This window comes from Callorhinchus milii, unplaced genomic scaffold (assembly GCF_018977255.1).
Source record: "Callorhinchus milii isolate IMCB2004 unplaced genomic scaffold, IMCB_Cmil_1.0 Scaffold1, whole genome shotgun sequence".
Classification (NCBI taxonomy): Eukaryota; Metazoa; Chordata; class Chondrichthyes; order Chimaeriformes; family Callorhinchidae; genus Callorhinchus; species Callorhinchus milii.
The window spans coordinates 134064935-134089307 of NW_024704742.1; the positions used below are offsets into that span (position 1 = coordinate 134064935).

Below are 24373 nucleotides of genomic sequence, written 5' to 3' on the forward strand. Positions count from 1 at the left end.
TTGCGATCAGGGAAATAGAACATGCCGAGAGCTGAGGAGAGGAAAATGATTTGTGATGAGGTCAACTCCTTCGTGGACGGAGCTTACAGCTCCTCTAGGGAACATAACATAACATGTAGGAGCAGGAGGAGGCCATTCGGCCCTTCGAGCCTGCCCCGCCATTCAATCATGGCTGATCTTCTAATCTAACTCCAGCTAATACCATAACCCTGCTTTATCTCCATATCCCTTAATCCCTTTTGCAATAAGAAACATATCTATCTCAGTCTTGAATATGTTCAAGGACTGAGCGTCAACAGCCCTTTGGGGTAGTGAGTTCCATACTTTCACAACCCTTTGAGTGAAGAAGTTCTTCCTCAACTCAGTGCGAAAAGGCTGGCCTCTGATTTTAAGGTTGTGACCCCTGGTTTTAGTTTCTCCGACCAGGGGAAACAATCTCCCACTATCTACTCTATCATGCCCTTTGATGATCTTATAGGTTTCTATAAGATCCCCACTAATTCTAAATGTGGGTCAGTGCATAACAACTGGACCAAATGTATTTGGAAAAGATGACTCGTCTGCGCTTAAAGTCTATGGGGAAAACAGCTGCTCCTGTCTTAAAAATGTGTTTAAAAATGATTCAAATGTCCCCACACTCCCTCTATCAGCTACATGTTACAGAGTATGAATTCAGCCCATGCATAGAACCTTGGTTTAACTGAGTGCCATCTATTTGGCTGATCGTGGCTCTCGTTAAATGTTATGACCCAATACCACAAAACATGAGGTCCTTGCAGGGGTATGTTGTTTTCAACAACAACAAATTTCATTTATATAATGCCTCATGTAGGAAGGACGTCCCACGGAGTTGGCTCATGGCGTTGGTATCAGCTGATTTGAATGGAGAAACTCCTCCCATGTAACTTAACTTTTAAGTATAACTATTCCACATAAATTTCTCCCACAAAATACAGTCAATCAATCCACTTTACAATATGTTCCGTGAAGCGCTTTGAGACATCTCAACAACGTGATAAAGCGCTATATCAAATGCAAGGATTACTATTATAACAGTATTAAATTTTATCACGAAATCTCATGGATCATATATCAATGCAGATTGATCCATTCATTGGAATTTAAGTGCGCATAACACACACACAACCTCAAATATTGTTGTATCCCTTTAATCCCAGAAAGGCAAAGGAAATTGACTTAAGTGCAGTTAGACAAAGTTGGGACTGATTTTTGGTCTTGGCTCAAAGCGATATTTTGAGTGAAGATCCCATCCACCTCATTAACCCGAGAATAGTCCATGTGGTCGATCACTTTCTGTGTTTTAAACTCTAAAGTCAGAAGGTTGTGGGTTCACAACCCAAGTCGAAACATGGAATTTGTAGACCTCTGGCTGATACTCCAATGCATTGCTGGAGGTGATGTCACTTGGATAAAACATTAAACCAAGGTCCTTTTTGGCTGTTCAGGTGAATGTTGGCACTATTTGAAAGAGTGTGCTTGTGTGCTGGCCATCAATCCTCCTAAATAGAGCTTCTTTGACCACTTTGATACTGAAATAGAACTTGGATGATGAAGAAAGCTGTATAGGCTGAACATGTTCATTTCATATTCCCATTTCCTTGATGCGTTGTTTACTTACTTCAGTCCTTCTGATAGACATTAAACTAAAGTCCCGTTTGCCTGTTCAGGTGAATGCTGAAGATCCTATGGTGCTGTTCAAAAAGAGAAGGGAGATTCTCCTGATGTCATGGCCAACAATCTCCGCAGATAAAATTAATTATTCAAGAACTTTAATTAGGACTGTTTCATGTTCCTGATATCTCAAGCTTTTTTATTCGGAAATGAATGGACACTAACCCATGGAGGTTTGAGAACGCTTTTCATTCTACGTGAGGGCATTCGTATAAAAGCGAGTTGTTGTAAAGTGCAACAAAATACCCCTACAATCCTGAGAATCCTGAAATTATCTACGATTACTTAATTACACCCAATAACATTTTACTTTCCTTTACAGGATATTTTCTATATTTTTATATAATAATAAAAAATGTAATACTCCGAGTCTTACTTGATCCAAGGATTAAATCTTTTGATGCAAATTAATGATCCTTTATGCAAAAAAAAGCTACTGTGCCTTATGAGCCTACTGTTAGTTCAGGAGCTGATTGCTTGTTACAGCTACTCTGATTTCAGTTATAAACTTGCCTTTGCACTTGACCTCATATGAATAATAATAATAATAATAATCCTTGCATTTAATTTATGCCTTTAACCAGCAGCTTTTAAACCCATATGTCTCCTCCCATCACTCTTATATCCTTATGAGCAACAAAAAGTTATGTGTTTTTCCAAACCCACTGCCTCTTATCATTAATAGCCAATTGAGTCCTGTAGAGTGTTGGTTAGCCCACTCGCCTCGCAAGCAAAAATACCCGGGTTTGATTCCCGGGCGGGTCGAAACCTTAGGCAAATTTTCTTACTCCACACACCTTTACCTATCGGTAAGTAGGAATCCGCTAGTCAGTCAATTGTCAGATCACTTTTCTGGGAGTAATAATCCCACCTAAAAAAATTGGTCATTCAATTCACGACTGTTTCTGGGACACTGCTGTGATGTCCTGCCACATTTTTGTCCACAAAATATACAGTCAATCCACTTTACAATATATTCTGTGAAGTGCTTTGCGACGTCTCAATTACATGATAAAGTGCTGTATCTAATGCAAGTATTATTATTATATATTATTATTGAGCCTGCTTTCTGATATAATGCAAGTGGAGTTAACGGAACCAGATTTTGACAAGTTACAGACACTGTGAATGCATCAAACAAAAATTGTAAAAAAGTTAAAACGGTTTTAATAAATGAGTTGAGTGATTGAGGAATTATTAACTCAGCATCATGTTATAACTGAGAATATCTGACCAAAATGTCATCTGCAGTGGTGTCTATGGTATGTTTTATGGGAAGGGAGTTAGTGAAATGATATTGATGGCTTTGAGAAAGTGCACAGACGGCAGAGAATAGTGCAGAGGATAGAGTGCAGTGGAACCAATGAAATGTATGGCTTTTTAATTACAACGGCTCTCGAAAGCAGATTGCTTATCCGGCTTTGATAATCATCTGAACACAACCATATCATCCGACAATGTTATACTATATATACAGTATAATATATACATTGTATATGTCATACACACACACACACATTTCCCTGAAATGCACGAGGCTTTTCAGGAACAGCCGCCAAAATCGCACTGAATGAAAACAAGACCCTTAATTCGATTCTGTGTGTGTGCACTGTGTGTGTGTGTGTGTGTGTGCAGGAGTAAGGGGAGAAAGAAGAGGTTTCTCATCTGAGGAAAAAGATACGTTTGCATTTCAGAAATGATGGCAAAGGAATTAGCTTGAAGTATTGATATTAAAAATAGTCAGTGAAGAATAGTGTATTACAATCTGATCTGAACCATCTGGCTCTGGAAGATTGATGAGTTGAGTGCTTTAATCCAGATTACCAAACACAAACCATTTCTGTTTGCACTGAATCTCTCTCTATCTCTCTCTCTCTGTCTCTGTATCTCTCTGTCTCTGTCTTTTAAGTGCCAGTTAGACATCTCACCAAACCCTTCACTCAGTTTTCTTTTACATGTTTATTTCTATTTGCGTTTTTGTTTTTCTGTTCGAGGTTTTTTTCGCTCTCTCTTTCATTTTTTTGGAAGGGAGCGGAGGAGGGGGAGAGGGAAAAGGGAAAAAAATGTCTTTTTTGTTGAAATCGATGGTGAGCGGACAGGTGAAGAACCTAGGACTGGGAGGAGGAGATGAAGAGAAGAAGGATGAAGGAAATGCTTCTGACCCAGCAGCGGCAGCTGGGATGACCAGAGAGGAGTACGAGGAATATCAAAAGCAGATTGTGGAGGAGAAGTAAGTGGGATGGAGATAAAACACGCTTACAAAAATAAACCAGCGATATATTTTTTAACCTATTTTTACCCAGAGAGTTGTTACAGCCTGGAACGCACTGCCTAAAAGGGTGGTGGAAGCAGATTCAATTGTAGTTTTCAAAAGAGAATTGGATAGGTACTTGAAAAGTAAATATTTGCATGCTATGGGCTATGAGTGGGGAGTGGGACTAGTTGGATAGCTCGTTCAAAGAGCTGGCACAGGCACGATGGGCCGAATGGTCTCCTTCTGCGCTAAAGGATTCTATGATTCTATATCATAAATAACAAAGTTGTAGATGTGCAGGGAAAACAAGATTACAATTTGGTGCACATGAATAATAATAATCTTTGCATTTGATATAGCGCCTTATCATATCGTCGAGACGTCTCAAAGTTGCTTCAGAGAATATACTGTAAAGTGAATCGATTGTATGGTTTGCGGGCAAAACGCCAGCAGCCAATTGCGTACAGCAGTGACATTCATTCGTGGATTGAAAGCAAACTTTTCAATGTAAACTGTTGCTGCCCTTTTGGGCACTGCAGGCCAGAGCCGTGGTCAATTACGAATAAATAATCTCTGCATTTCACATGGTGCAATATCGCGTCGTCTCAAAGTGCTTCACGGGATTTTACTGTGAAAGTGCAGCGACTGTGCATTTTGTGGGTTTACGTGGTAGCTAAATTGTGCACAGCAATGTCCCACTGTGTGAGTGACCAATTTTATTTGGGGGATTGTTGGCCAGGACACCAAAAGAAACTTCCCCTCTCTTTCCGAATAGTGTCATGGGGTCTTTAACGTCCACCTGAACAAGCAAACAGGGCCTTAGTTTAATATCTCATCCACAGGGTTACACCTCAAACAATGCAGAACACCCCCAGCACTGCATTGGAGCATCAGCCTAGACTGTGGAGCTCATTGCCAAAATTATACTTTGCTTAGAATAATATCCTCCAAGATGGTTAAATCAATTAATTATTTAATTTGGATTATTTTAACCCGGGTTATTTAAACTGCTAATCTCCACATGGGTTAAGTGACTTCCAATTCCTCTTTCAGATACAGTTTCTTAACGAAAAAAACAACAAAATTGCAAAAAGAAAAGCTATTAAATAAATCGACATTGAAGTTCTCTTTTATTGTTATTGTCATTATCCAGTGTCGATCCTTTTAATAGGAAAAACACACAATGGATATAAATCAAGCATTGCTTAGGAATTGATTATTTACAAAAAGACTTGTGCCAAAAACTTCATGTTAACAAAATCTATAATTTCAGCATCATTAACATATAATAATACTTGCATTTGATATATCGCCTTATCAGGTCGGTGAGACATCTCAAAGTGCTTCACAGAATATATGATAAAGTGAACTGACTATATTTGGTGGGCAAAGCATCTATTTAAGTGCAGAAGAGTCAATCAAGGACACATCTGATGATGTTATGCTGCTTTTTACCAAATAAAACGATTCTTTGGGAAGTTTTTTTTAGCGAATATGTAGTCCTCGATGAAAAGATCTCATGTGAGGATTATAAATTGAAGAGTATTAGATGCAGGTTATTAGAATTGAGTAACTCCCACCCCTTCCCTCCCCTCCATGCACTGTATGTTTGTTTGAATTCTCAGATCAAACATCACTTTGAAACGAAGAGCAAGCTTTATGAAATTACCAAACTTAATCCTTGCTCATAACACTTAACCTTTAAAGAGGTTTAATATCTGCATCTGTCTGTAGTCCAGTTCACATCCATTTTGCCCACAAAATACACAGTCAACCACTTTGTTGTGTATCCTGTGAAGCGTTTTGAGACGTCTCAATCACGTGACAATGCACTATATCAAATGCAAGGATTATTATCATATTATTAGTCTATATTCACCACACATCACCTCAATCTTTCTGCCTTTACTGCAGGGAGCAGCCTATATGACTACTTTTCTGAGCTTCATTTTAACATGTACCTTACGTTAACATTTTATCAGATTGTGTGTGTGTTTGTGTGCGGGGGGGGGGGGGGGGGGTCAGGAGGTGGCTTAAAAGTGGCCATTACATTTAATTTATGAAAGTTGGGGAGCAGTTAGAGTGAATTTACACATAGCAACAACAAATTACATTTACAAACCAAAGATAGGCAAAAGTTAGTTACGCATCTTACCAAATTAATATCCTGTCCATCAGATAGATCATCTGTGCTCGTACAGAGTGGTTCCAATGGAGTGACATTGATTTCTGTTACAGTAGAGTGGTTTTGACTGGACAGGGCAGAGATACTGCCCTGTTTACTGACAGCTATTGATTTGGAAATAAATAAAATAATCCTTGCCTTTGGTATAGCCTCTTATCGTGTCGTCTGGTCATTTCAAGAGCTTCACACGATATCACTGTAATGTGTAGTGACTGTGATTTTGCAGTAGCCAGATTGCACACAGCAATACAACTCAGTACAAAAATCACATTTGTAAAGCACCTTTCACGTCGGGAGGACGTCCCAAGGTGCTGAACAGTCAGGGTCATTAGGGTGTCCCATGAACAGCCATGAAGTCAGTGACCAATTTTATTTTGGAAACTGTTGGCCCTTCTCCCTTCTCTTTTCAAACAGTACCACAGGATCTTTAACATACGCCTGAACAGGCAGACGGAACCTCTGTTTAATGTCTCATCCAAAGGACAGGACTTCCAATAATGTAGCACATTACACATAGCCAGAAATTCTGGCTCACTGTACTACAATAATAATAATCCTTGGACGTGATATAGCACCTCATCACGTCTTTGAGACGTTTCAAAGTGCTTCACAAATATACTGTAAAGTGTAGCGACTATATATTTTGTGAGCGAAATCCGGCAGCCAATCGCACTCAGCAGAGTCCCACAAACAGTTGTGGATTGAATGACCAAATTGTCATTACGTGGGGGGCGGGAAGGAGATCTGGTCTGACCAGTGTTTAAGCATACATCAAAAATCTTGCACAAGACCAGAATCATGTGGCCTGAAAAACTCCATAGTGTAAGTCTTAGACCCGTTACCTTTAAAACTTAAGTTTGCGCAGAATTTCAGAAAATTCTTAAATGCAGTCTCGATGTATAAGCCAGTTTCTGCAGTTCAGTTCTTAGAACAACTGGTGGGGAAAATAAAACAGTTTTCTAATTCAGACTGAATTTAAGAATTTCACAAGTTTCTGCACCAACTTCAATGTTAAGCCAGTGTTCCTCAGGTTAAGATCAGCCACATTCCCACTTTGTGCTGCACATGTCTAAGCTGTCACCCTTTAGGCCTAAACAGTTACAGTACAGAAGAAGGATCTGGGACCACGGTTGAAATAGAGTTCACATCAGCATTTAAGAGGGAATTATATAATTATCTGAGAGATATAAAAGGAGACTGGAACTAGATGGAGAGCTCATTCCGAGAGACAGCATCAGGCATGTTGGACACCTCTGTGCTGTAAGTTTATACTATGGTACTAAGAGGTCCGCGGAAGGAGTCTGGTCCGCTATATGCTGCTTTAGGAAGATCCTTTGGAGAAAATAAAAATCAATCCACGACTGTTTGTGCGCAATTGGCTGCCGCGTTTTTCCCACCATATATACAGTCAATTCACTTTACAGTATATTCTGTGAAACGCTTTGAGACGTCTCAATTGCGTGATAAGCCGCTATATCAAACGCAAGGATTATTATTATTATAATTATGGTTTGAATGTGTTAACCTGGTGCAGTTGGTTGATCTCTCACCAGGAGATCAATCAACAATCAGGATGCTTGAAGTTCAAGGCTTACTTTGGGACTGTGAGTTCCTAGTCTTTATTGACACTGTTTTGCAGTGCTGAGGGGGTGCTGCATTGCTGGTTTTTTAGATTAGATGGCAACCTAGCATCCATCCCACCTGCATGTTAAAGATCCCATGGCACAACTCAAAAAGAGAAGGGATTTTATCCCGGTGTCCTCGGCCAACAAATCCCCAAACACAATTTTTGTGCAACATTGATGTTTCACCCCCAAAATATACAGTCAATCCACTTTCCAGTGTATTCTGTAAAGCATTTCAAGACGTCTCAACGATGTGATAAGGTGCTATATCAAATGCAAAGAAGATTGTTATTATTATATCAAAAACAAGCATTATTATTATGTTATCTCTTTAAGACTAGGTGGAGCCATTTAAAGGTCCATTGGGTTCCTTGGCTGTTCTGCCTGATCTGAGACAGCATCCGTCCCCAGCTTAGTGTTTTTGCCCTGATTTGCATTCAGCAAATTTCCATGCTCTTAGGTAAATTGATTTTACACGGGGGAGGAGGAGGGGGGGAGTGGGAGGGGAAGCAAGACCAAAAATGCAATTTTAATTCGAAGGACAGAACAAAAATATAACAACTAACAAAGCACGACAATTCTGAACCTTTACATGACTGTTTATCACTATTGTCTAATCGCTGTCAGATCAAAGTAGTCATCAGACTCCAATCAGCCAAGTCAATGGTTCATGTGTTCTGTGTTTTTATGGGTTTTCCCATGACCGTACTTAATGCTGCTAAACTTAGATTCTTTATGCGAGTGTCTAATCCTGATACTTTACCAATGATGAAAAATCAAAGTCTGTTACTGTGGAGAAGCTTATACTGTCTGTCTGTCTCCCTCTTTAAGCCTTACTCTTAAGACTTACCTCTTTGTCCACACTTTTGGTTTTATCTTTCCCTTCCACCACCCTGTTCAGCTGCCTGGTTTCCGCCCCCTCCCCCCAAACCCTGGGCTTGGGTGCTCTGCCAGCTGCATAATAATAATAATATTAATAATAATCCTTTTTTTTGATTTAGCATTTTATCACAACGTTGAGACGTCTCAAACGATATAATGTAAAATGAATTGACTACTTTGGCGACAAAACACAGCAGCCAGTTTGCGCACAGCAATGTCCCACAAACCACCATGGAGTGAATTTTATTTGGGGAATTGTTAGCCAGGACACTGGGAGAGAGAAACTCCCTTCTCTTTTCGAATAGTACCATGCGATCTTTAACGTCCACTTGAACATACAAACGGGACATCAGTTTAACATCTAATCTGAAGGACAGCACTTCTGACAACACAGTCCCCCCCCCAGTGCTGCACTGAAGTTTCAGCTTTCTACAAAATGCAGTCATTACACACATTACACACACACACTTTACACACCCTTTGAAAAGTGAAGGGAGTTTCGTCTGGTGTCCTGGCCAACGATCTCCCTAATAAATATTGGTCATTAGTTTCATGGCTGTTTATTCACCGATGTCAAATGCACGATATCAAATGTAAGGATTATTATTAATAATATTACTGAAATGCTGGTTTCTGCCTTCCTTTTGGCTATTAGCCGACATGATTTACATACGGTTGGAAATATGTTCTCTGAGTCCATGACCTTCTGTATTAATCATCCCACATTATCTGATGGTATTGCAATGGATTCTTCTACTGTATTCATTTATTTTGAATATATTGGGTTATGATATCAAGCTCATTCAGAACAATCTCTTTAGTACTGCATTCATTCTGACGTGGGATTTCTGATCTTTTCTCAAAATCCTGTCTGACCTAGGATATTTTTCAAATGTAATTTGCACCCACAAATCTAAGCTTCAAGTTTCATATACTTGTTAATCTGGGCTGATGCTCCCGTGAAGTACTGGGGTAGAGCTCAATTGTCAGAAGTGTTGTTCTTTGGAAGAGACATTGAATGTCTGTCTGCTCATGTAGATGTCAAAGATCCCATGACCCTATTTGTGTGCAAATTGGCTGTCTACAAATACATAAACGCTACACTTACAGGAAAAATCCTGTGAAGCACTTTGAGATATCCCAACAATATTAATAATCCATGGATTTGCATTTGATATAGCGCCTTATCGCATCTTAGAGACATTCCAAAACGCTGCACACAATATAATGTAAAGTGAATTGACTGTATATTTTTGTGAGTGAAATACAAGGATATCAAATGCAAGGATAATTATTATGAATAATAATAATAATAAATATTACCAATAAGGCTTACCTTTCTTTGTCCCTTTTCAACTGGAGTCAATAGCTAATTGTGGCTGCTCTCCACCTTCAAGTATGGCTAGCTTTCTTGTTCATCATTGTTAAACATGCCGTTATATATATGGCGCCAGGAATTGTTCAAGAGTTGAAAGATGTCTGGGAGAAATGGAATCTTTCGTTATTCACCTAATCAATTTCTCTTTCTGTTCTTGAAAATCCCTCCATTGACTCTTTTGAAAGTAATAAGATACTTGACACTTGCCTTGCATTTAACATGGTGCCTTTCACATCAGGAGAAAGTCTCAAAGTATTTCACACGATTTATTGTAGTGTAGTTGAATGTGTATGTTGTAAGTGGAAGATAATTCAGATCACTGCAATACTCTTCTTTGCTCAATAATCTATTGAAACTATCTTTTTCTCCTTCTTTGAATCCCTTAAGATGTATTTTTGTGTGAGCTGTGATGTCTTTGAAGATACTGTCTTTGAAGTTAACTGATTTAAATTCCTCCACTTGTCTTGAAGTGAATAACCAATTTTGCCTGAGTGATGGCTGACCAAGGCAATGGAAGAAACTCCCTTCTTTACTTGAATGGTGGCATGGGTTCTTGAACTTGAACAAGTAGACAGGACCTCGGATTAATGTCTCATCTGCAGGACAGCACTTCTGTTAATACACTGCTTCCCCCAGTGTCAGCCTGGCTGTGGATTCCGAGACTTGACTTGGGGCTTGAACCCACAACCTTGTGACTCAGAGGCAAGAGTGTTACTAACTGAGCCGGGCTGACACCTACTTTTTATTAAGGGCAGTTAATAGTCCAGTTTTAATTGTCTGGTGCCCTCATAAATTTGGTATTTTTGTTGTCCTCTGTTCTAAATGCAACAAACTATAGATAGTAAGATGCTCTTATAACTGAGGTGCCCACAAGGTAAGATTCTATTGTGGATATAATTCATCTTTTGAAACATTAGTAATCTTTCCTATGATGCCCATAACATCAAAAGTCTCAAAGTGCTTCAAAAGGAATTGCTGTCAAAGGCATCTAACTCTGGAAAATTCTTCCTCTATCCCTCCACCTTGCCTCCTCCTTCCCTACCTTCATGGCGCACCTGAAGACCTTCCTCCTCAATCGTGCCTACGGTCACCTCCCTCCCCCCAACTCAGTGTCGTGCTCTGCCACTGTCAAGTGTTCTGAGGCGCGACCCTGCATGAGGAGCGCTATATAAATGCAAGTTGTTGTTGTAGTAGTGACTGAGTATTTGTACACACCCTCAAAGTCAATTTTGTGCACAGCAAGATCCCACAAACAGCCAAGAAATTACCTAGAATCCAGCACGGAAACAGATATTCAGCCAAACTCATCCATGCCAGTGTTAATACTCCACATGAGCTTCCAACCCTCAATATGTCTATTCTATTCCCTTCTCCCTCATTTCTGCTTCAACCAACAACAACAACAACAATTTGGATTTATATAGCGCCCTCCACACCAGACGTCATCTCAGAACGCTTCACAATAACGGATCCCGGGGCCGAGCCAGGGGGAGGGGGAAGAAGGTGATCAAAGTCGTGGTCGAAACGCAGCTTCCAGCAGTGAGTTCCACATTCTCACCATCCTCTGCATGAAGACTTTCCTCCTAAACTCCCTATTGGATCTACTAATTAATATTTATGCCCTCAGATCACTCTTCTGCTTAATGTCTTAGACAGGATGATCACTGATCAATTTATCTAGGTGGGGAGGATCACAACACTGAGACAAACTCCCTTCTCTGGTAAAAATTAAACACAGAGAAAAAGTGAGACCGACATAGAAGTTCTTATTGAGGAGCCTTTTCTTCAGTTGAAATGTTAAATTGAGATCCTTCCCGTCTGCCTGTTCAGGTGGGCGCTAAAGATCCCATGGCACTATTCAAAGGAGAAGGGAGTTTCTCCCGCTGTCTTGGCCAACAATTCCCCAAATAAAATTGGTCACTCACTTTGTGGCTAATTGTGAGACATTGCTGGGCAAAAAGATTGACTGCCTTGTTTGCCCACAAACCACACAGTCACTGCAGTTAACAGCCTATCCTGTGGAGCAGTTTGGGACCTCCTCCCTATGTGAAAGGCGCAATAACAAATGCAAGGAATCTTATTAATGTTATTATTACTATTATTGAATGAAACTGAATGATTCTTCCCAACTGCAGAATGGAACGGGATGGGATGTTTGCACAGAAGAAAGCAGAGAGAGCAACTCTTAGAGTGCATTTAAGGGAAAAGTACAGACTTCCAAAGGTAAGCATATTCAGTATTATATTTTTTCATCAAATTTGTTTATCCTGCAGGCTATTAGCCTTAGGTAAGTTTCCTTACTCTACACTTATTCCTTACTTTTTACCTAGCAGTAAGTAGGAAGCCGGTTGTTAGTCAATTGATGGATCGCTTTCCGGGACTAATAATCCCTCCCTCAAAAAATAATGACAATAATTTGGTCATTCAATCCATGACTGTTTGTGGGACGCTGCTGTGCACAATTGGCAGCCGTATTTTGCCCTCAAAATATACAGTCAATTAATTTTACAGTATATTCCGTGAAGCACTTTGAGACGTCTCAATGACGTGATAGGGCACTATATCCAATGCAAGAATTATTATTATTATTATCTTCTATCTGATATGGATATAGTTCTGCAGGAGATAGTAGCTCAAGCTAGTGTCTGTCTTAAGTATTTAGAAATCTTGTCATCCTCCTGATGATGTAATAAGTGGTGGGCCCCCAGGCAAATATTGCCCTCATGACAACAACAACAACAACAGCAACAACTTGCAGAGCAATTCCCATGTGTAGGTGGGATGCCCTGGAGTCATCTGAACTCCTACACCTCTGGCCCTCACTGACCAATCTCTCCTCCTCACTCTCCTTTCTTCACAACTCCCTCTCCTCCATTCTGAACTCCGTTGCCCCCCTCACCTCCCAAACTGCCTCATACTTCCATAAATCCCCTTGGTACACCAGCCATCTCCGATCCCTCAAAGCACAAGTGCGAGCTGCCGAATGCGCCTGGACCAATTCAAAACTAACGGTCCATCGGCAGATTTGGCTTCACCACACCAAGATCTACTGCTGCGGTCTTGTCTCTGCCAAATCCTCCTTCTACTTCAAGGTTATCTTGGAGGCAAGGAACAACCCCCGGCTTCTCTTTTCCACCACTAACCATTTCCTCCATCCACCTGCCCATACCTCGCTCATCCTCTCTTCAAACTCCAACTGTGAGGAGATGCTGGACTACCTCGAATCTACAATCGAGGGGATGCGTTCAGCCACCTCAGCCCTGTCCACAGCCTCTCCTCTTTAATATCTACATGCTCTCCCTTGGTGACATCATCCGCAGACATGGGGTCAACTGCCGCATGTATGCGGAATACATCTTCCCTGGATCCATCTATCTTTCTGCCTCCACCCTCAACTCCAGGACCACTGCTGTCCTGACAGACTGCCTGTCGGACATCAAGTCCTGGATGGGAGCAAATTTCCTACAGCTGAATGTGAACAAGACTGAGGCCCTCCTGATTGGCTCACACCTGCACCTTTGCTCCTCAGGCTCTGGCAGCATCAACCTCCATGGTTGCACACTTCAACTCACCGCCAGTCAGGAACCTCGGTGTCTTGATCGGCTCTCTTTTCTCCCCCACATTCAAGCCATGACCCACTCTGCCTTCCCTCACTCCGTAACATCGCCAACTCCGCCACTGCCTCACCCCTCAGGCCACTGAAACTCTTGTTCATGCTTTCATCACCTCCAGGCTCGACTATACAAATGCCCTGCTTGTCGGCCTTACCAACTCCTCCCTCCACAGGCTGCAGATAATCCAGAACTCTGCAGCCCGTGTCCTCTCCCGCACCAAACTCCGTGACCCCCATCTTCCCCACTCTCGCCCGACTCCAGTGGTTCCCTATCTTTCAGAGGATCCAGTTCAAGATCCAGGTCCTCACATACAAAGCCCTCCATGGCCTCCCCCCACCCTGCGACCTCCATATCCCCTACCAACCTACCCGTTCCCTCCATTCAGCTGGCTCTGGCCTGCTCCATGACCCCCGCCCCACCATTGCCAGGAGAGCCTTCAGCCACTCTGCCCCCAATCTCTGGAATTCCATCCCCCAGTCACTCCGCCTCGCCCCCTCCTTAACCTCCTTCAAGTCCCGACTCAAGACCCTCCCTTTCGACCATGCCATTGGCCACCCACCTTCCTCTCCCTTCCCTTCTCCTCCTCCCTGTCCCCAGGTCGGGTCTGAAATGCTGTACCCTGTCCAGCGCCTTGAGACATCCTTCCGACATGAAAGGCTCTCTACAAACGTAATCATGTTGTTGTTGTTGTTGTTGTTTATAGCACCCCCCATGCAAGGTAGAATCCCAGAGCACTTGAATAGCAGAATCTGACCCTGACCCATTGCAACGTAGGGGATATTGCACCAGCAAAACAACATTGGATAATCTTCTTCTAAATGTGATAGAAAGTCACCTCAGAAGTAATTATATGACGCTCAGTCAGATCTGTAACTCAAATGCTCCCTTCCATCTAATTTCTTAAGTGCTCTTAACACGTAACACATTATAAATGTATAATCTAGATACACAAGGTTGGTCAGTACTCTCTTAACTAGATTAACACCAAATGACTCTCTGACATTCAAACACCAAGTATATCTGGCAGACTAAACCAAAATTATAATTATTCAGAAAAAGCAACATACATGGGTCTATTAAGCGGCAAACCATCTGCAAACTAGTATGTATTAAGCACTGGAACACCAAACTTGACCGTGTGTGGGGCCAGGAGGTGAAGCCATTAGAATGGACATAGTGAATACACTAGGACAGGTAAGAGGTAAATAATAATAATAATCCTTGCATTTGATATCACGTCTTTAAGACGTCTCAAAGCGCTTCACAGAATATACTGTAAAGTGAATTGACTGTATATTTTGAGGGCAAAACACAGCAGCTAATTGCGCACAGCTGTGTCCCACAAACAGTCGTGGATTGAGTGGCCAAATTATTTTTTAAATTTATTTTGTAGGAATTATTACCCCAGGAAAAGCAATCCGCCAATTGACTAACAACCGGGTTCCTATTTACTGCTAGGTAAACAGAGGTGTGTGGAGTAAGGAAACTTGCCCAACTTTTCGCCCTGCCCAGGAATTGAACCTAGGTCCTCTCGCTTGCGAGGCGACTTCTCTAACCATTGAGCAACAGGATTCCTGTCTGTCCGTTATGTATATGTCCGGTACCTCACGATGATAATAATAATAATCCTTGCATTTGATATAGCACTTTTCAAGTCTTCTAGACACCTCAAAGCGCTTCTAAGAATATGCTGTAAAGTGAATTGACCATATATTTGTGGGCGAAATGCGGCAGCCAATTGCGCACAGCAGTGTCCCACAAACAGTCGTGGATTGAAAATGACCAATTTATTGTTGTTTTGTTTTGGCGGGATTATTATTAGGCGTGTGGAGTAAGGAAACTTGTTGAAGGTCTCACCCTGCCTGGAATTGAACCCAGGTGTCTCACTTGCAAGGCGAGTGCTCTAACCACTGAGCTACAGGACTCCATGATTTGCACCTAATGATAATGGCACGTGTCTGTTTCTTTGGTTAGAGCGAACAGGACGAGAACCAGATCCAGATGGCGGGGGATGACGTTGACCTGCCAGAGGAGCTGAGGAAGATGGTGAATGAAGATCAGGAAGAAGAAGAAGACAAGGAATCCTTCATTGGACAGATCCAAAACCTTCCCAACATGGATGTGGACCAAATCAAGGAAAAAGCACATGCAACACTCAGTGAAATAAAACAAGCGGCTGAGCAGAAATGCTCCTTAATGTGATGTAAACCAATGTTACTTGCAGGCATTTTCATGAACTTTCAGTCCTGATGTTACCCTTAAGAATCCACTCTATTCATGTATCACACACAGCACATCTTTCGCCAAATGGGCGCTCTTGATATTTTAACATCATTGACATGCATCCATAGCCAGACACATGTGTTTTTCTGCAAAGCACCACACAGTTTCTTGCTTTACATGGCATATATGTATTAATGGATATAAATAAATTTGTTTATATCAAAATATAAATAATATTTTTTATATACCAAGTCACTCAATCCAGGACTAATTATGGGACACTGCTGTGTGCAATTGGCTGCCGCATTTCGCGCACAAAATAAAGTCAATTCACTTTACAATATAAGTGCTTTGAGATGTTTCAACGATATGATAAGGCTCTATATTAAATGCAAGGATTATCATTATTATAGGAATGCACAGATGTGCAGGGAGGAGGCTAGATATCTGGGAAGCTGGGTATGGGGACAAGGCAGAGAAATTGGAATTAAATGATCTGCTTTTATTCTAATAAAATAATAGAACAAGGTTGATGGGTGGAGTGCCCTTCCTTTTAAAAGCGATTCAACACATTATAATTATGCATATACTTGCTTTCTAATATATGGGGACATGATGCAATGGGTTAAATCACTGTCTTTTTTGTAACCTGGATTCCAATATATGGGAAATCTGCCATGTATTAAGGTGAAGGGCTCACAGAGCTTGGTGCGGGAGAAATCTTGTTGTTGTTTTGTCTGTCAACTTTGGCTCAGTGGGTAGCGCACTTGCTGCTGAGTCAGAAGGGTGTGGGGTCAAACCCCACTTTCAGGACCTGGTGCCATCTTTTGGATGAGACGTCAAACCGAGGTCCCGTCTGCCTGTTCAGGTGAACGTTAAAGATCCCACGGCGCTATTTGAAAAGAGAAGGGAGTTTCTCCCGAGGTCCTGGCCACAATCCACCCTAATAGAATTGGTCGCCCACTTCACAGCTGTTTGTGAGACATTGTTGCGGCAAATTGTCTGCTGCATTTGCATATAAAACACACAACACTACACTTTATGGTACATCCTGTGAGGTGCTTTGAGACATCCTTCTGGCATGAAAGGGATCATTGAAGGAATTAATATTATTGTTGTTGTTGGAAGGATCATGTAAGCCATCTTTCCTCTTCAGCTGGATCTCCTGAGCTCAATTCAGTCAGCCATCTGGGTTGGGGCTGTGCATCCTAATGCTGCAGCCACTGATGTACATAATCTGTAAAAGCCTCTAAAACCTAATCTTTTAACATCAATTCAGTCAATGTTCAAAAGACATTCATTTCTCCTCTTCTTACCAATGTCCTCACATGTCTTTGGCTATCGCAAGCACCCCATAGTGCAGATTTCAGGCCTTACACTAGTGGTGGGCAGCCTTTATGGTCGACCAACAAAATAATTGTTCTTGATTGAATATTTTTTGATATTTCTAATGCCTTAAATCGCGAAATATTCAATCAAGAAAAAACTGAAAATGCACAACTGATCAAACACGGACTCACCTAGACTTGTGCGAGTGTTTGGGCAGGTAGCTTCTTGATGGCCCCATGGACCACTTCTGGCCCATGGGCAATAGTTTGGCCACCACTACCTTAATCAATGGAAATATTCCATCCTGAACATATACCTGGGTGATACAGATAATATATATTTTGCCCACAAGATAATTACAATTAATTCACTTTACAGTATAATCTGTGAAGCGCTTTGTGACGTCTCGAAGACGTGATAAGGCGCTATATCTAATGCAAGGATTATTATTATTTCATATAGAACTATTTTGCATCCTTGAGCTGTCTCAGAACGCTTCATAGGAGATCAATGACCAGCATGAACAGGAAGAGATCTAGAGGACAGATACTACTATCCCAGTTAAATTACTGACCACAGTCAGAGCATCTATTTATCTTTACTTTCTGGTTCTTATCACCAAGGAGATCTTCAAATCAAACTTCTTTAAAAGTCTCACATATCGAACTTCATCAAATGCCTCCCAATAATCCAAGTCAATTAATTGTGTTGAATGAACAGTCCTATGGTAGACAAAACACAAAATACTGCAGATGCTGGAGATCTGAAACAAAAACAGAAGTCGCTGGGAACACTCAGCAGGTCAGGCAGCATCTATGGAGAAAGGAAAATGAGTCAACGTTTCGGGTCCACTACCCTTCGTCAGAACTGGGGCATGTTGGGAGGAAGAAGCTTTTTAGGGCTAAAAGTCCTATTGTAGAATTGCGTTACCTCAAGCAATTACATTTGATTCACAAAACAGGACGTGTTGCATTTTTTTGCTCTATTTACTTTTTTCCTACAAACACATTTCAGAGGATCCAGAATTTGACAAATTCTTAAATACAGCCTTAATTCTGAAGCCAGCTTTCTTTGAGTTTATTGTAAGAACTACAAAAAAATCGAGTTCAAAGTTGGGACTGAATTGAACAATTTGTCAAATGCTCTGAAATGCTACATAGTGTAAATCTACAACTGGATGGAACTTTAATAACAATAATAATACTTGCATTTGATATAGTGCCTTATCATACTGTTGAGACATGATACTGTCAAGGGAATTGACTGTATATTTTGTGGGTGTATTTCCCCCACTAATCAGTAAAGAAAAACATTGCATTTTTCACTTATAGCCACAACATTTATATAGCGTCCTTCACACGTAGTAGAGTCCTAGAGCGCTTATGTATGATAACTTCTAAAATCACATTGGCTTGGCTCCCTGGATGACTTGTTTGGCAAGCAAACCATGTGCTGTGCTCCTGAGTCATGCTTAAACTCTGGGAAGCCTCAGGCTCAATCCCTCGTCTGTGCGGAGATAACTGATGAACAAACAGCTCCCTCTATCTTAGGAGAGTGAAAATTAGTCAGAGTTCCATTCCCTCTCCAGCAGCCTCTGGAGCTTACGCTGGGCATTTTAAAAAATAATAATAATCCTTGCATTTAATATTGCACCTTTCACGTCAGGAGGATGTCCCAAAGCACTTCACAGAATATACTACAGAGTGGAGTTACTGTGTTTTGTAGGTGCATGCAGCAAATATGTGCGCCACAAACAGCCATGAAGTGAACGACCAACAATACCCCAAATAAATAAAAATGCTCATGCACTTGGCTGTTTGAGGGATATTGCTGTGGGCAAATTGGCTGCCGTATTTGCCTACAAACATTCTTCTGACGTGGAAGGCATTATACCAAATGTAAGGATTATTATTTTTAATCAGAATATTGTTAGCAGGGGACTGGGAGAATCTTCTTTCTCTTCTTGAATAGTGCCTTTGCATCTTTAATATCGATCTGAACAAGCAGACAGACAGGACCTTAGTCTAACACAGTGATGGTCAACCCATGGTCAAACCCAATTTTTTCTTGATTGAACATTTCTTGATTTATGACACAAAAATCAAGAAATATTCAATCAAGAAAAGTTATTTTGTTGGCCGACCATAAAGCTTGACCAACATTGGTCTAACATTTAATCTGAAGTACAGCACCTCCAACAATGCCATGTACTGCACTGAAGTGTCAGCGACTATTGAGTTCAAAGTACCAACATGAGGCTTGAACCCACAACCTTCTACTCAGATGTAAGACTACCAACTGAGCCAGGCTGACACAAGGTAAGGACAGAATTCTACCACGCATAAAAGCTTCCGAAGTCTTTGGCTTGACATGAGGTTTGGCTGCTTGGGAGAGGTACCAAGGGTCCATACCCACAAAATATACAGTCAATTCACTTTACAGTATATTCTGTGAAGCGCTTTGAGACATCGCAAAGACGTGATAGGCCCTACACCAAATGCAAGGAATATTATTATTACCCTAGCAGGAAGTTGTTGCGCTCAGGACAGGAAATGCAATAAGAGAAAGCCTAATCAGATCAGCTGCAGCAAAATAGAGACAAATTAAGAGAAACAGATAAAACTAATTTTAGATGCAAGCCAATAATCCTTGAGGAATCCTTTTAAAGTGCCATTGCTTTACGTAGCCTCACATGTGCAGGAGGTAAAGTGGCATGGAATTAAATTACAGCAGATCATCTGATCAAGACAAAATGCCTGTCACTCACTCTTAAGCAATTTGCAGTTAATTAGTTTAATTGGAAAACAAGTAAAGAAGGGCAGCATTAATACACTGTACCTTTACTTGATGAAATGAACAAACCTCATGCCGCTGGGAAGGCAGATGGTTTTATTGCCTCTCTCTAAGGGGATGGACATCCAATCCTGTTAAATTGGATGTTATATTATAATTATTATTATAATAATGATTACTATAATGATCTCTCACCAAATTAGAGCTTCCTGATACTTTTTAAACTTGAATGAAACACTTTGAAAACAGACACACTGTAATGTAAATTCCACTGTAAAAAACAATTGGTCATTATTACTTTCCAGCAGAAACAATGGCGAAAAACAGGTGAACAATATTTCCCTAAGTAGACGGATGTAAAAAACATAATCAGTTAATGTACAGAGTGTCCACAAAGTCCTGTTATCCCTTTTTTTTTACACAGTGCACTGACCAACAACTGAAACATGCGGAAGAATGATAATAAATGATGTATTTAGAAGTATTTCATTATATTCAGTAGAGGATCGGTGTGTGAGTGCCATCACTTTCATGACAGATAATGATCCGTCACCATGTTTGGTGCAATATCTTGCGTAACATGGATAATAATAATAATAATCTTTGCATTTGATATAATAATAACAATCCTTGCATTTGATATAGCAGCTTATCACGTCTCAAAGCGCTTCACAGAATAAATTGTAAAGTTAATTGACTGAATATTTTGTGGGCGAAATATGGCAGCCAATTGCACACAGCAGCGTCCACAAATAATCGTGGATTGAGTGACCAAAATTTTTTTTAAGTGATTATTACCCCTGGAAAAACAATCCGCCAATCAAGTAATAACTGGGTTCCTACTTACTACTAGGTAATCAGAGGCGTGTGGAGTAAGGAAACTTGCCCAACGTTTCACCCTGTCGGGAATCAAACCCAGGTCTTCTCGCTTGTGAGGCAAGTAACTACTAACCTGCAGGATGGAGTGACAAGGAAGTCACTGGTATCAGATACTGTTACACTCAACTCATCTGCAACAGAAAATAAAAGTTCACTCTAAGAAGGAAAACAGGTAACAGGACTTTGTGAACATCTTGTACAAACAACAGGCTTGGCAAATCTCTTAATATAGTGTTTCATCCTTTTTGAGAGTCTCATTGGGTTTAACGTAAGATAGAGTGAGTCTATAAATACGTCAGTGATCAAGTCATTAAATAAAATTGGCTTCTCACCTTTGTTTTTCACCCTCCTTCTCTCACGCCCCACCCCAGACCTAACTATCGTGATTAATGATGAGCAAACTGACTCAAACCTCTGCATTTATTTTAACTGAGCTAAGCCATGGAGGCTTGATATGACCCTATTAATGTTAATCAGCATTAACTTAATGTAACAGCACCGTAATGCGTAATCTTCAAGTAATATAAAACCAGGGGATAAAGTCTAAAAACTTTAATAGCATTCAGAAAAATCTCTCTCCTCCCCCACCACGCACCCCTTGCCCCAAAAAGCAGTAAACAATATACCACCTCTTGTGTGTGTGTGTGTCCATATACTGTAACAAAGGAAACAAGTCTATTGAACCTTCTGCCCACACCCCACCCCCACAGGTTGTGCTAATTCCTATTTAAACAAACTCACAAAAGGGTGCATTCTTCGTGTGGAAAATATTATAGAGAAGGAAGTCCTTGTTTCTATTTAAGGATCTGGAAACAGAGCAAAGAGATTAAGTTCCAGGGGGGTATTCTCTCTCTCTCTCTCTCTCTTTCTGTGTATTTGTGTGTGTGTATGTACCCTGTTCAACTCAAATTGCAAACAGCTATAAATGGGAAGAATCAGAGAAAGGCAAAGACTATTGAAGAGAACAAATAGACAGCATGGGAAAGCATATGTAAATTAAAGGGTGACAATACACCTTGAGCTGATTGCTTAGAGGATCCTCCGCTCACTCACTCACCCACCCACCCACCCTCCCCAAGCCAACCCTATTGACTCACTTTTTAATTGTACACAATGGCAGCAGCTAAATCGTTTTCTATCCCTCCTCAACATGTTTCCCTGACAACCTGCCATCGATTGTTAGTGAATTGTATGTAGAGAGAAGCCCGGAGTCTGGTATGATTGTAAATAAAGGATAACGGCGTTGTCATTAGAAACGCTCAGATGTCCTAAACTGGCTTAAATTGGAAAGCGCCTTAAGCCCTTTAGCGGCGTGTGGGCATTAGATTAAGGTGCAGCTATTCTGCCCCCTGTTCTAATTGCAGCGATCACTTTAACCTTGTGTTTGTTTTATTTAAAGTGGGACAGATAAGTGGGTGTGTACCTTAAATATTGAGAGGTGTCAGAGCCTCCAGGCTTTGCATTCCAAAGCAACCTGATTGCTACCATCTCGCAAAAAAATTAAAGGATTAAAGTAACTTGTATACACACACACATATATATATAAACCATCACTTAACACAAATGCAGATCCATATGTAAATCTGTGGAGTGCAGTAGTATAATAATTAGTGTGCTAGTCTCACAAGCTAGAGGACCCGGGTTCAATTCCAAGACGGGGCAAAATCTTAGGCAACTTTCCTTACTCCACACAACTTTGTTTCCCTAACAGTAAGTAGGAACCCAGTTGTTAGTCGATTTGCAGATCGCTTTCCAGGGGTAATAATCCCTCAATAATATTTGGTCACTCAATCCATGACTGTTTGTGGGACACTGCTGTGCACAATCGATGCTGAGTTTTGCCCACAAAATACACAGTCAATTCACTTTACGGTATATTCCGTGAAGTGCTTTGAGATGTATCAACAGGTGATAAGACACTATATCAAATGCAAGGATTATTATCATATTATTATTAGTCTATAATTCACTTACAGATATGGGGTTACTACACTTTACAGCTAATCCTGAAAAGCCCGTTGAGACGTTTTGATGACGTGGTAAGTGCAAGGATTATTATTTTATTGCTATAATTGGTTCAAATAGCCCAGACAGTTGTGACATTGAATGAGGAATAAAACAACACACCTGCGTATGTGTTAGCAATGTGTCAGCCTGGCTCAGTTGACAGCACTCATGCTTCCCAGCCAGAAGGTTGTGGGTTGAAATATCATGTTCAGACTTTGAGCTCGTTGTCCCAGACTGACATTGCAGGACAGTGCTGGAGGTGTGCTGCATTTTCAGAAGTGTCGTCTTTACACGAGGCATAAACCCAATGTCTCGTCTGGCTGTTCAGGTGAATGTTAAAGATCCAGTGAGCATGTCTTGAATAGAATAGGGAGTTTACCCCAATATCCTGCCTCCAATCCCCAAGATAAAATCTGTTATTCACTTCACGGCTGTTTGTGGGACACATTGATGAACCAATTGGACGCTGTGTTTGCTTACATTCACAGCATCTAATTTGCACATAATAATAATCCTTGCATTTGATATGGCACCTTATCACGTCGTTGAGACATCTCAGAAAGCTTCACAGAATATATTGACTGTATTTTGTGGACAAAACGCAGCAGACAATTGTGCACAGCAGTGCCCCACAAACAGTCATGTAGTGAGTAACCACATTTTTTTTAAGGGATTATTACCCCTTGGAAAGTGATCCGTCAATACACTACTTACTGCAAGGTCTCTACTTACTGCAAGGTAAACAGCAATGTGTGGACTAAGAAAATTTGCCTAAGGATTCGTCCCACTCAGCAATCGAGCTCGGGTCCTCTAACTTGCGAGTTGAGTGCACTGACCACTAGGCTACTGGACTCCATATAGAAGTATCCCACCTGTGAATGCAGGTGTGGAGTGTGCAGATCAGTGCTTGAAGCCTGAATGAGATCCAGCAAGACTGTAACATGCAAGGGAACAAAAGTGTGCAAGTGATTGCCTGGACAGTCTCGTTGCATTACTTGGAGGATCTGAAAGAAACTGCCACGTTATTTAGTGAAGCACTAAAGCACTAAAGTACATTTTAACGGGCTTTATGATTCCCTTAAGTGGCCATGTATAATAATAATAATCCTTGCATTTGATATAGCGCCTTCTCACTTCTTCGAGACATCTCAAAGCGCTTCACAGAAGATTCTGTAATGTGAACTGACTGAGTATTTTGTGGGTGAGTGCATGGGCATGTTTAAGATGCAAATCCATAAATTCATAAACCTGAGCACTACCAAATCTGAGTGGGGAAAAAATAAGGTAGTAGTGTGGTGAGGCACTAATGGGGTATGGAAAGAGAGAGAGAGAGAGAATGATTGGAAAAAAAGCAACTTATTCTTCTCACGGATGAATTAATTAAAGATAAAATCCTATTAGATCATCAATTAATAATGTATCGCCGTTTCCAGTGAAGGCTACAGACACACCATGTACCTAATGGGCCCTGATTGGCAAATAGGTTTCCCTCTGGGGAGATTACCACTGACA

At 40.9% G+C, this 24373-nt stretch overlaps 1 protein-coding gene across 1 annotated transcript; it reads left to right on the forward strand.

Moving 5' to 3' along the window:
• Positions 1–3755: 3755 nt before the first annotated feature.
• cplx4a (complexin 4a) lies at positions 3756–15832 on the forward strand. The gene is made up of 3 exons (XM_007903102.1): positions 3756–3922; positions 12152–12239; positions 15605–15832. The coding sequence occupies exons 1-3, from the start codon at positions 3756–3758 to the stop codon at positions 15830–15832; spliced, it is 483 nt and encodes a 160-aa protein (XP_007901293.1).
• Positions 15833–24373: the final 8541 nt, after the last annotated feature.